The sequence below is a fragment of the Cydia amplana genome, chromosome 13 (genome assembly GCF_948474715.1).
Source record: "Cydia amplana chromosome 13, ilCydAmpl1.1, whole genome shotgun sequence".
Lineage (NCBI taxonomy): Eukaryota > Metazoa > Arthropoda > Insecta > Lepidoptera > Tortricidae > Cydia > Cydia amplana.
The window spans coordinates 122275-136488 of record NC_086081.1 but is presented as its reverse complement, the minus strand read 5'-3'; the positions used below and the strand labels follow the sequence as shown (position 1 = coordinate 136488).

Below are 14214 nucleotides of genomic sequence, written 5' to 3'. Positions count from 1 at the left end.
TAGTTGAATGTTGAACGTCGAGGCTGAGACTGACTCCCCACTCGCACGGTCACAGGCGCCGCAGGGGCGCGGGCGGGGAGGACCGCGGGTGCACCGGCGCCCCCCTACTTATCTCTTGATTGAACGGATTAACTGATTATTTAATTTAATTATGAAGAAAATCGATTTAACAAATAATTCTTAATAGAATGGAATATTAGTTTCGTAATTAATACAATAACTTGATCATAATGGGATTGAATGTTTTATCTTCGTTGTTCTAAATATTATATGTTTAGTTGATTAAAATACCAAGTCTTATGTAAATCAACAAAGAGAAAATAATCACATAAACTATTAAAATGTTCATAACTATTAACATATTTATCTGTTTTAATTAATTTGTTAAGGATTGAATCAACCTACATTACATAATTATGCCAACAAGTTAATGATAGATGCAAAGTATACAATTGTTAGGATTAATAACATACCTACTTTATTAGTTCAATCACAGATACACTTATTGTTTTAAGTAATCAGGTTTCTTTGATTTATATAAGATCGTTATTGTTATAATTAACTTAACGTCAACTAAGAGAAAACTGCTCTTAGTTGGTCTTCATTTTTTAGAGTGTAAGGCACAATGTAAATTAAAAAAGAAAGTAAACTATAAATAAGTAGGTATACATTTATGAAAATGATTTTACCTATTACCTTCACCCTAAAACTACCATAATTTCCTTGGGAATAACGTAACCAGTACAATATGCAATTGTTGATTTTAAAGATAGTTACAAAAAGATGCAATTAATCATTAATCGTCTATTTAGTCTTATTGACTGATACACGGGTACATACTTATGTTGTGAGTAGGTCTGATTAGACCAAGATTACATTATGTACATAACTACAGGTTTACCTGTTCGCCCAGTTTATTACATTTGTTCTTACAAATTAGTTATTATAGATTTATTTATTATCACGATATATTGATCAGTGATCATGTATTAATAGGTCCATTAGGTAGGTACCTAGCCTAGGTAGGTTTAGTATTCGCCTGAAGGGCCATCATGTTTTTTTTTATGTTTTTATACTTTTGTTTATTAAACTCATATATAACAGAATGTTCTTTTCGTTTAAATATTACTGAAGTCGTTTAAAAAAAAACATAGTAACTTAAAATTAATACAATATTAGGTAATCTGTCCTGAGAGCCATGTCCGTTATTCATAAAGCCTGTTTATTTTGTTTCCGTCGAGTACACTTAAAAAAAACTGACTAGGAAGGACAAGCGATTATTCCTGGTACGTGCTCCTTGACCGACTATTATGAATAACGACAGAGGCCATTACATAAACAAGGTACTCAATCAATTTCGAGTCCATATCTCATTGGTGGGAATCGCGTTCTTTTTGGGCGGTTAGCCACCAGTAACTCCGGAGTTGCTTGACCTGCCGCGGGCGGGTTCATAGTAATATTCGGCTGCGTCTCAATCGGCGCTGCCTGTGTGTTGCCATTGTCGCCAGCCGCGGCGTCATCATCATCATCATTCACTGCCGGACCGGGCGAGGGCAAAGGATACGCTAAACTTCGATGTTGTGGTGTCTCGTTTGGATTTTTAAACGGATTATTTTGCCCAGCTTGATCTATCACTCTCGACCTGATTTGATCCACGTGCCTATGTACCGTCTCCGTTCCAGATTCATCCTTAACCGAATAGTTTGTACCGCCAAGACATTCTACAATGCACCCCGGGCACCATTTAGTTTTATTAGTACCGAATTTCCTATACCAAATTAAATCCCCTACTTGAAAACTTCTTTGTACACCCCTCACCTGCTTCCTAATGCGATCCTGATGCTCGTGCGCCCGTGACGCCAGCTCCGGTTTTAAGCAGTCTAATCTGGCTCGAAGTGACCTACCTAGCAACAGTTTGGCTGGAGGGTAACCCGTGGCGTAATGGGGTGTGTTCCGGTAGTTCAACAAAAATCTACATAACGCCGTATGCATATTAGTCCCTTGTTCCATACTTTTTTTCATTACCTTTTTACATATCTTTACCGCTGACTCACAAGCCCCGTTCGATGCTGGGTGGTAGGGTGCGGTAAAAATATGTTCCACTCCATTACTGGCTAGAAAACCTTGAAATTCAGTACTCGTAAATGGGGGACCGTTATCCGTCACCAGCTGTTTTGGTAAACCGAAACGCGCCCACATTTCTCTAAACACGTCTATTACATAACTCGCTGATGTACCTGACATTTTAATTGCCTCTATCCATTTTGAATGTGGATCTACTACTTTAGTACCTGCCAATGGACCGAGGAAATCTGCATGCAACCGTACCCAAGGACGTTCAGGCCACGGCCAGAGGCGCGGTTCGTGAGCCGGCGGCGCGTCCGCCACCGCGGCACATACGGCGCACGCGCGGCAAACGCGTTCCACCGCCTCATCGATGCCGGGCCACCACACGTAGCTTCTGGCTAAAGCCTTAGTCTTGACCATACCCATATGTGGCTCATGTAGTTCTCGCAACACTTTTTCTTTACATGCCTCTGGTATAACTACCCGGTGACCCCACATAATACACCCGAGTTCTTCATATAGTTCACTTTTGCGATTTAAAAACGGTTTTAACTCTCTAACCTCCACATCTAACGGCCAACCATCTTTTAAATAGTTTAACACCCGACTAAGTAATATGTCTTTCGAGGTTTCGTTACGTAGCAGCTTATAATCTAACAACATCGCGTCAGATGCAAAATGTAAATACGTCTGTTCAGGGACCTCGTCGCGCTCCTGAACCCCGTTGTCGCGATGGCCCTGTATCATGCGAGATAAGGCATCCGCGGTATTTTGATCAGTACGAACATATTCAATAGTAAAATCATATGCTGATAATAGTATAGCCCACCGTTGTAATCGACTCGCGGCGGCTGTTGGAACACCACAGTTTGGTCCAAAAATCGTAACCAGTGGTTTGTGATCGGTGCGAAGAACAAATTTACGGCCGTATAAATACTGGTGGAATTTTTTTATGGCAAAGACTATGGCCAGCGCCTCCTTATGCACCTGACTATAATGCATTTCCGCTGCCGTCAACGCGCGCGATGCATACGCCACGGCGCGCTCAACACCGTCGCCGCCGCTTTGAGCCAGCACCGCTGCAATGCCGTGTCCACTCGCATCACATGTCACCAGGCAAGGCAAGCGCATATCATAATATACCAGGGCCTCCACACTGCACAAGGCCTTCTTAACTTTGATAAAACTGTCGTTCTGCCTGCCACCCCACACCCAATGTTTACCTTTCCGAAGTAACTCGTATAGAGGAGCCAGAATATCGCTCAAATGCTTAATAAATTTCCCGTAAAAGTTAACCATACCCAAAAATGACCTTAATTCGGAAACATTGGTGGGAGGCGACATTTTAATAATAGGTGCCACCTTATCCGTGTCAACCCTCACGCCGTCTTTGTTTATAATAAACCCTAAATATTTAACCTCATCTACAAAAAACTCGCATTTATCCTTTCTTACTTTTAACCCGTTACCTTGCAATATTTGCAAGACCTCCTGTATATGTTCATTATGTTCTTGTATCGTTTTACTAGTGATCAATATATCGTCAAGAAAGACAATAACATGGGGCATATTTTTGAACAAATTTAACATGATCCTCTGAAATATGCCGGGACTCGAGGACAAACCATAAACGAGACGGTTATATTGAAATAAACCTCTATGTGTGTTGACCACCGTATATCTTGCCGTATCATCCAAAAGAATCTGGTTATAGGCCTGTGATAGATCAAGCTTGGAAAAATATTTGTAGCCACTAATATTACTTAACAGGTCATCAATCCTGGGCACGGGATATCTATCTACCATTAGTACCTTGTTTAGCGTAACCTTGTAGTCCGCACACAGTCTGATGGCGCCGTCCGCCTTGTGCGCCACCACCAGCGGTGTAGCCCAGTCCGAGTGGTCGACCGGTGTGATGACGCCCGCCGTCAGCATGGCGTCCAATTCGGCGTCCACGCGCTGACGTAGCGCGTAGGGCAAAGGTCGCGCCCGGCAATACACAGGCACCGCCCCCTCGCGCAGCTGCAGCGTGGCCCGCCCGCCGGTGAAGCATCCCAGGGTTCCGTCGAACACATCTTTAAACCTGGAAAGGATATCATTCATAGTAAGAGACGGGTTTCCATAATCCTTCTCCAGTTTATTGACACTTGATACCTTTAATCGCGGAACCTGAATATCTAACTCGGCAAGCCATTGCCGTCCTAATATATTAGTGGTTCCATTATCTATCACATATAAATCTAACGTCTTAACACAGTTGTTATACGACACTTTCACTTCAACGTAGCCTAACGGATAAATGCGGGAACCATTATAAGCAAATAATCGTATACGGCACGCCTTTAATTCTAGTTGACTGAAATTGTTCTTGTAAGTGTCATTATTTATACACGAAAGGGGAGATCCGGTATCAATTTCCATAATTAATGGCATATTTTGTACAAGTATCTCCATACATACCGGTGGGTATTGACTCAGTCCCATTTGATATATCGGCCATTCGTCGTCGCTGTCCGTGCGTTGGCTAGGGCCCGCGCCGTCGCCGCCGATGCCCCGCCAGCTCGCCTCCTCGGCCGGCCCGGGGTGCTCCCGGATGCAGTGCTGGCGCGCGGGCGCCGCGCCCGAGCGCGCGCCTCGCCGCCTCCTGCCGGCCGTGCTGCCTCCCCGGCCGGTCATTGGCCTCTCGTTATAGCCGCGGCCTCCGAAGCCACTTGCGTACTCCTGAGCGGTTCCCCAACTCTTTGTCGCTCCCGGTCTTGCCCTAGCTCCGTGCCCCTCCTTTTCGGGACACACACGCCGTAAATGACCGACACGTGAACACGTGTCGCACATGTAATCCTTAAATTTGCACGCGGAACGCTCATGTCTAGTGTCGCCGCACGCTGTACATTGTTTTTTTCCACTTTGGCTGGCATTGTAGTGCATTCCTATCGCCGTAGATTCCACCGCACTAGAATCTTTCTCCGCCGACTCCATTGTAGTCGCTATCAGTACCGCTTTACTGTAGTCGATTTTTTTATCTGCAAATAACCTCTGTCGAATTGCGTCACTGGTAATCCCGCATACTAGTTGATCCCGGAGGTTCTCTTCTAGCCCGTTAGTCACGCTACCGAAGTCACAAAACCTCGCCATTTGTTTTAACGTGGCCACGTACTCGGCAATGGATTGCCCAGTTTGTTGTCTGCATTGCCGAAACTTATAACGTTCTGCTAACGCCGATGGCACGGGTTCCAAGTGATCTTTCACTAATTTCACCACTTTAGTGTACGTTAATGTAGATGGTTTGTCCGGACTACATAAATTCACTATCAATTCATATGCACTTTCACCTACGTTCGCAATCAAGGTTGGTAGTTTCAAATCGTCCGTAACGCCATTAGCTAAAAAGTACATGTCCAACCTATCGCAATATAAGGTCCAATTCCCCGTTTTCACATCAAACTCCGAAAATTTACCTTTGCCAGCCATTTTTACCGATCAAACACTTAATTACACAATAATTTTACCATTCGCCGCCACTGTTAAATAAAAGACGTGTTGCTTGGCAAGTATTTATTCCGCGACTGCCTACCCACTTATTCTAGATATATGAATATACCCATATATAACACGCACCGCTCCGCTACCCATTTACCTATCTCTGATATATTCTCGCTTTTTATTTGTCAAAATTTTACGTAAATTGAAGGTAACTTGTAAACCAGGGACGCCAAATCATAGCTTTATAATATGTAATTTCTCAAAAAAAGTTTAATAAAATTAAATAATCATTCTCAGCACCTAGAATTATTAAACAAATCCGATATCAGAAATTAAAATCTATGTCTTTAAAACATCTATAGAGACATTAGAGACCGGTAATTTTTACTAGGATGGCGTTTTTTCTTAAACGTTTGGCGATCACCGTTACACGTAGAAACATTACTATCCATTCTGCCATCCCTATCCACCCCGGATATCTATCTACTTTATATAATCTAACACCTTTAAACGAGCAATTCTTGTATATTTTTATCTATAAATGCAAGTGTCCTGACTGACTGACTGACTGATTCATCAACGCAGAGCCGAAACTACAAAAGCTAGAAAGTTGAAATTTGCACACTAGGTTGCATTTATAAAGTGTACAAGAGATAAGAAGCGATTTTGAAAAATTTAACCCCTAAGGGGGTTAAAAAGGGGATGAAAGGTTGTATGGGGTACAAGTTTTATTTTAAGCTAGGAATTTGAAACGTTGTAAAAATGTATTATATTAAAAAACAAGAAAACTAATTTCAGCGTTTTCGAAAATTCATCCCCCAAGGTGGTGAAAAAGGGGTTGAAAATTTGTATGGAGATCAAATATTTTTGTGAGTGTGGGACTTAAAACTTTGTATATGGGGATATTATTATAAGTCAGGAAAAGTAATTTCAGCGTTTTTGAAAATTCATCCCCAACAGGGTTAAAAAGGGGTTGAAAGTTTGAATCCATTACAAATGCTTTGAAACTTCTTAGAAAGGCATAATAGCCAATTACAAAATAAAGTAATTGCGACGTTTTTGGAAATTCAACCCCTAAGGAGGTTAAAAAGGCGATGAAAGTTCGTCTTGGGGTGCAAATTTCATTTTAAGCTAGGAACTTGAAACTTCGTAAAAAGGTATTAAAATAAAAGAGAAGAAAACTGATTTTAACGTTTTTGAAAATTCGTCCCCCAAGGTGAAAAAGGGGTTGAAAGTTTGTATGCACATCAAATATTTTTTTGAGTTCGGGACTTGAATCTTTGCATAAAGGCATATTATTAGAATACAAGAAAAGTAATTTCAGTGTTTTTGAAAATTCATCCCCCAAGGTGGTGAAAAAGGGGTTGAAAGTTTGTATGCACATCAAATATTTTTTTGAGTGCGGGACTTGAATCTTTGTATAAAAGCATATTATTAGAATACAAGAAAAGTAATTTCGGCATTTTTGAAAATTCATCCCTCAAGTTGGTAAAAAAGGGGTTGAAAATTTGTATGGAGGTCAAACATTTATTCGAGTGCGGGACTTTGAATCGTTGTATAAAGGCATATTATTAGAATAAATGAAAAGTAATTTCAGCTTTTTTTTTTAAATTCATCCCCTAACAGGTTTAAGAAGGGGTTGAAAGTTGGTAGAGAGTTCATATTTTATTTAAAGCTAGGAACTTCAAACTTCGTAAATAGGTAGTTAGGTAGTAGGTTTTACTAAATAGTGCACTTGAAAATATGCTGGGGGTTGAGAGGGATTATATCGAGAGCAATTTTATTCAGTTAGGGGCTTGAAACTCCGTATCCAGGTTGTGTATAATAATTAACAAATGATTAACAGTCCCTACTGCTATCTTTTGCTGCATAATGTTCTAAGCTAATGTAGAATATATAACCACCAATATACAAATCCACGCGTACGAAGTCGCGGGCAACAGCTAGTTTATTTATATATATATATATATTTCGCGGATCTCGGAAATGGCTCTAACGATTTCGATGAAATTTGATATAAGTAAGTAGAGGGGTTATCGGGGGCAAAAAATCGATCTAGCTAGGTCTTATCTCTGGGAAAACGCTAATTTTTGAGATTTTATATGTTTTCCGAGCAAAGCTCGGCATTCCAGATATTAATATAAGTAATACCTTTAAATTAAACCAGTAATTCTTGTTTATTTATTTATTTATATATATATTTCGGATATCTCAAAAACGGCTCTAACGATTTCGATGAAAATTACTATATAGGGGTTTTCGGGGGTGAAAAATCGATCTAGCTAGGTCTTATCTCTAGGAAAACGCGCATTTTGAGTTTTTATGTTTTCCGAGCAAAGTTCGGTCTCCCAGGTGTACTACTAAACAAACATACTTAAGTATATTTACACATTTTGAACTGGTAGGTATCACTAACTTCTGTTTAGCCTATTTGTAATAAATGCCTTAGGTAATCCTTCAGTACTGTCAAATCGTTTTTGTTCCCGCGACAAAGATGTCTGTCACATACAAATCCGTGCTTACTAATATGTGTACATTAAAGAAACAAGGCGCAATCGTTATGGTAATTCAATGTTAACGGCCGAGAATAACCGTTGGTCATCTCAGCTATAATAATCAGTTCGAATTTGTATTCCATACGTTAAAATACGGTAACTAGTTGATTGAATCAAGTGTCGAAAGCCGTATACGAGTATGGTGCTTAAGTTAAGGTATGATCGTTTGCGAGTTCTTTAGTTTCGTAACTATTTACTGTAAGTACCTAGTTTATGTCTGACTGAATTCGTTGATGTCTTTCTCTGCGTTATAGGCCGCGGCCGTGTTAATCGCCACACTTCCCGTGATTGGCGGAGTTCCGAATAATTTGGTGGGTCATCAAGTTTACGATTGGCACTGACTAGAGGCATAACAATAGGTAGGTACCTACTATATTAGTTATATACAATATAGACCACAAGAGGCGGTTTAAAACTAAATAGACGTTTTGCTATTCTTGTAGGGAAATTGTGAATATTTAATAGATTCGGAATAATTGTTAAATGTAGGTTCCTTATAGACAGCACATACAATAATTGGATTATTTAAACATACATTTAACGATAAAATTGTTCAAACGACTCGGAAATTTTTATAGGTATATTTTACCCAGTTTTGTGTACCTATCCAGTTTATTCTCTTAATAATGTAATGAGCGGCCTGGATTCGACGTAACCTAATTAATTAGCAACCTTCCGAAACATGAACTGGGTGATATATGACCTATAATATATTTTCATACGATTTTCGTGGCATAAAGTAGACACGATTTCAGTGCACTGCTACGGGCTACGACAATTAGGCTACGGCGTAGCACAAGTGTATGTCGCAGAGCTTCTACTACGTTTACTATGAAGATACACACATTACACATGTTTTACGATTTTATTTCATTTTTTATTTCTTGGTAACTCATTCTTGTAGCTAATAATGAAGTGATCTCACTGGTATTCGTCCCAAACTGAGCTTAAAGTAATTATTCAATAATAATAAGTATTCAATTTAACTTGCAGTATTGTAGGCTCATTAAAAATAGGTTCATGTTGACTTATATTCTGAAATATTCTACAACAGATTGATCTGGACTTCAATCCTGGTTTTAATGTAAACTTTCACGATTGTGACACACTGTTATTCCGGAACCACGAGGGCGATGGTGCTCTTGAACATTCATAGGTAATCTTAAAGTTTACTTAGTTCGTGGTTAAGTTTGTTTTAATATCTTAGTTTTCATAACATACGGATTAATGTAATTGTAAGGGGCGATTTGTATTATTAATTTAGATACCGTTTGCAATTTTCCTTAATAGACTAAATTTGCAGGATAATCATAAAACAAACCCTAGCTCCTAAGAAACTCTTAAAAGTTAACAACTTGAGGAAAACACGTAAAACATTTTGTTAACAAGAACTACATATAGGCATCGATTATCAGGCAATTTAGCCATAAGTTGCCGTGGATACAATAGTTGTGGTTGTAACTCACCGCGGCGGGTTCGGTCTCGCGTCGCGGTCTCGTCACTCACTGCACTCGCGAGCACGTGTTCGGCGCGGCGTGGGCACGGCGCTCGCGGGCGTCGCGGCGCGGTCCCGGCGCGACTGCCGCGCCGCCGCCGGCCGCCGCCGTCGCCGCCGCCGCCGCCACCGCGCACGCGCCGGCAACACGTGCCCGACACCAGCCACATGGCTTATGACAGCCCCCTTCTACAACTATCACGTTTAGATGCCGATAGACTTGAACATTCACTTGGAACGAGCATTCTCGCGAACAAAATGTAATGTACTAGCGTTCGTCGAACAATTCGCCGAATCTGCTTGAAAACTGCGAATGCTCGATGTTCTACTCGAGTGAATGCTAAGTCCAGCAGCACCTTTTAACTTTCCACAGATTTGTTTCACACTTACATTACTTATGTTTACTTATGTATGACAAGTTGTCATTGACAACTGTCTGTGACAGCGTCACTTTATATGCTCTTTGGTACACATTCTGGCAAAACTCAACCGGCATTCAAAGAGTGTCTATACATACACAATACAACACAACACAATACTATTCACAATAAATTAGCGGTACCGCGCAAAGAATACTCTTTCACCACGTATCATCTGTAGGTCCTGAGAAAATAAGTTTTTAGGTACAAGAAATGTCAAAACTGTTACTGACCTCAGCCAATTTACCATCGCTAGAAAATCCTGCTGTATGTTCAGTATGTAATGCATGCAAATATAGGTATCGGCGCCAGAGTTGAGATTACACAACACAACATATCATGTACCTTAAACCCCCGACGCAAAAAGAGGGGTGTTATAATCTTTAACGCTAATGTGTACCTACCTATAATACTAATTTAATAACAATAAACAGAGTATCTAGAGACATCAATACCTATCTTACACTTAGATTAGAAACCACGTGTTGCCGTGTCACGGGCTTTAATATACAGGGTGCTTCCTGTAACAGGAGCAATAAATTAAACTAAATGCTGTACTCCTCAAACTGACCCACATTTGTTCAGCAACTTTTAAAAATTATGAATCTCTTAGACTTCCTCTTTTTCATACAAAATGAAACATCAGTGTGTTTGACGTTGCTTGTCACGCTTTAAACATAACAAAATTTGCAATACATTGCGTCTTATAATAAACTTAAAAGTGTAATAAAAATCAAAACATGAGTTATTTTCAAAAGTTGCTGAACTAATTTTGGTCAGTTTGAGGAGTACAGCCTACAGTTTAATTTATTGCTCCTGTTACAGGAAACACCCTGTATTATCTACAAAGTAGGTCGTTCGTGTTTATTTTACCTATTATTACGTTGTTACTTGTCTACCTTATAAATATTTGCAAGAAAAACATTTTGATAGGTTTACGGTTAGTAGAGCAAATTAAATATATTTTTATTTTTTATATTTTTCTCAATTTCTAATAAAAACGGGACAAAAATGGTTTATTCACTAATGACTACATTAACGTAGAATGTAGATAGAGCGAAGTGCGGCTCGCGACGAGGCCGGCCGACCCGCGACCGGCGCGGGCGTGCCTGCCGGCCGTTTCGCTGAGCGAGATTTTTACAATTTATTAATCTTACCCATCTAAGCAGCGTTGGCTATCATGCGATGGGGACACTTGACCTAAGTGAAGCTCTTGAATCGGCCGCGAGATGAAAATCTGTAACCAAGCTCAAAAGTTTACAGGGTCCAAAGCTAAATACTTAATACAACACGGAACAATTTCACGACTTATATGAGCAATTCCCACCCACCGGCTGGAGTCGGGCCGCGCCGGAGCGCATTTTCAATGTGCCTATAAACTCGCCGTCATTAGAACTTGCGAACTATGTAAACAAACCGCCATATTGAAATTGTCTCTGAATTATGAATTTACTAGTGATGGGCAAGACTCTTGCTTACTACTTTACTAATGTCAAACCATATCGAGTAATGAAATACCAAAATTAAAAAACAAGTAGTTACTTATTTTTAATTTGTTTAATCACGATCAGAAGACAAATTGGTACTTAAGAATGATGTATTGATGTATTTTACAACCGCGGCGGTAGGTACAGAGCGTGAGTTGGGTAGTGTGTAACGGGTTTATATCACAAACTTTAGTCACAACACTACCTATCATAGACAATTGTAGAATTTAAAAGAAACAAATACGTCATTCCATCAGGTCCTAATACCCTAACTTATGAAACCATTTTAAACTTTTAATTAAATATCCAAGATACAGTTATATATTTATGTATTTTACGGAACGAACCGTTTCAATAGTGTATATGTGTATAGTTTGAATTGTGTTTGATGGGGTAGTGTGAAAATTCAAGGAGAAACAGTCACAAAACAAAGTTACATTGTTTGTTTACATAGTTCGCAAGTTCTAATGACGGCAACTTTAAGTACATTATGTATGGCAGAAGCCATGGAGTCCGCCGGAATCGTAGGTACTTTACGTAGACGAAGTCGTGAACAGAAGGCTAGTATAAGGCGTATTCTGCATGAATCTTATTGCACTCACAAAACTCAAACATAACTACATTTGTTATCTATATATATAAATGCAAGTGTCCTGACTGACTGACTGACTGACTGACTGACTGACTGATTCATCAACGCAGAGCCGAAACTACAAAAGCTAGAAAGTTGAAATTTGCACACTAGGTTGCATTTATAAAGTGTACAAGAGATAAGAAGCGATTTTGAAAAATTCAACCCCTAAGGGGGTTAAAAAGGGGATGAAAGGTTGTATGGGGTACAAGTTTTATTTTAAGCTAGGAATTCAAAACTTTGTAAAAATGTATTATATTAAAAAACAAGAAAACTAATTTCAGCGTTTTTGAAAATTCATCCCCCAAGGTGGTGAAAAAGGGGTTGAAAGTTTGTATGGAGATCAAATATTTTTCTGAGTGTGGGACTTGTAGCTTTGTATATGGGGATATTATTATAAGACAAGAAAAGTAATTTCAGCGTTTTTGAAAATTCATCCCCTAACAGGGTTAAAAAGGGGTTGAAAGCTTGAATCCATTACAAATGCTTTGAAACTTCTTAGAAAGGCATAATAGCCGATTACAAAATAAAGTAATTGCGACGTTTTTGGAAATTCAACCCCTAAGGGGGTTAAAAAGGGGATGAAAGTTCGTCTTGGGGTGCAAATTTCATTTTAAGCTAGGAACTTGAAACTTTGCAAATAGATATTAAATTTAAATACAAGAAAACTAATTTCAGCGTTTTTGAAAATTCATCCCCTAAGGTGGTGAAAAAAGGGTTGAAAGTTTGTATGGATATCAAACATTTTTTCGAGCGCGGGACTTGAATCTTTGTATTTGGGGATATTATTAAAAGACAAGAAAAGTAATTTCAGCCTTTTGTAAAATTCATCCCCTGACAGGGTTAAAAAGAGGTTGAAAGTTTGTATGGGGTACAAGTTTTATTTTAAGCTAGGAATTTAAAACTTTGTAAAAATGTATTATATTAAAAAACAAGAAAACTAATTTCAGCGTTTTTGAAAATTCATCCCCCAAGGTGGTGAAAAAAGGGTTGAAAGTTTGTATGGATATCAAACATTTTTTCGAGCGCGGGACTGGAATCTTTGTATTTGGGTATATTATTAAAAGACAGGAAAAGTAATTTCAGCGTTTTGTAAAATTCATCCCCTAACAGGGTTAAAAAGAGGTTGAAAGTTTGTATGTGGTTCAAATTTTATTTTAAGCTAGGTACATGAAAGTTCGTAAAAAGATATATTATTAAAATGCAAGAAAACTAATTTCAGCGTTTTTGAAAGTTCATCCCCTAAGGTGGTGAAAAAGGGTTGAAAGTTTGTATGGATATCAAACATTTTTTCGAGCGCGGGACTTGAATCTTTGTATTTGGGGATATTATTAAAAGACAAGAAAAGTAATTTCAGCGTTTTGTAAAATTCATCCCCTAACAGGGTTAAAAAGAGGTTGAAAGTTTGTATGTGGTTCAAATTTTATTTTAAGCTAGGTACTTGAAAGTTCGTAAAAAGATATATTATTAAAATACAAGAAAACAAATTTCTGCGTTTTTGAAAATTCATCCCGTAAAGTGGTAAAAAAGGGGTTGAAAGTTTGTATGGATATCAAACATTTTTTCGAACGCGGGACTTGAATCTTTGTATTTGGGGATATTATTAAAAGACAGGAAAAGTAATTTCAGCGTTTTGTAAAATTTATCCCCTAACAGGGTTAAAAAGGGGTTAAAAGTTTGAATCCATAACAAATGCTTTGAAACTTCTTAGAAAGGCATAATAGCCGATTACAAAATAAAGTAATTGCAACGTTTTTGGAAATTCAAACCCCTAAGGGATTTAAAAAGGGGATGAAAGTTCGTCTTGGGGTGCAAATTTTATTTTAAGGTAGGAACTTGAAAATTTGCAAAAAGATATTAAATTTAAACACAAGAAAAGTAATTTCAGTGTTTTTGAAAATTCATCCCCTAAGGTGACGAAAAAGGGGTTGAAAGTTTGTATGGATATCAAAAATTTTTTAGAGCGCGGGACTTGAATCTTTGTATTTGGGGATATTATTAGAAGATAATACAAGTAATTTCAGCGTTTTGTAAAATTCATCCCCTAACAGGTTTAAAAAGGGGTTGAAAGTTTGTACAG

General features: G+C 38.8%; 1 protein-coding gene across 1 annotated transcript; it reads right to left on the bottom strand.

Annotated features, from left to right (window-relative positions):
• Positions 1 to 1347: 1347 nt before the first annotated feature.
• Positions 1348 to 5535, bottom strand: LOC134653664 (uncharacterized protein K02A2.6-like). The gene has a single exon (XM_063509058.1). The coding sequence runs from the start codon at positions 5533 to 5535 to the stop codon at positions 1348 to 1350; it is 4188 nt and encodes a 1395-aa protein (XP_063365128.1).
• Between the last annotated feature and the right edge of the window lie 8679 nt (positions 5536 to 14214).

Bases quoted from the DNA above. Each gene is read 5' to 3' on its own strand.
- LOC134653664 (XM_063509058.1), bottom strand. From the start codon at position 5,535: ATGGCTGGCAAAGGTAAATTTTCGGAGTTTGATGTGAAAACGGGGAAT.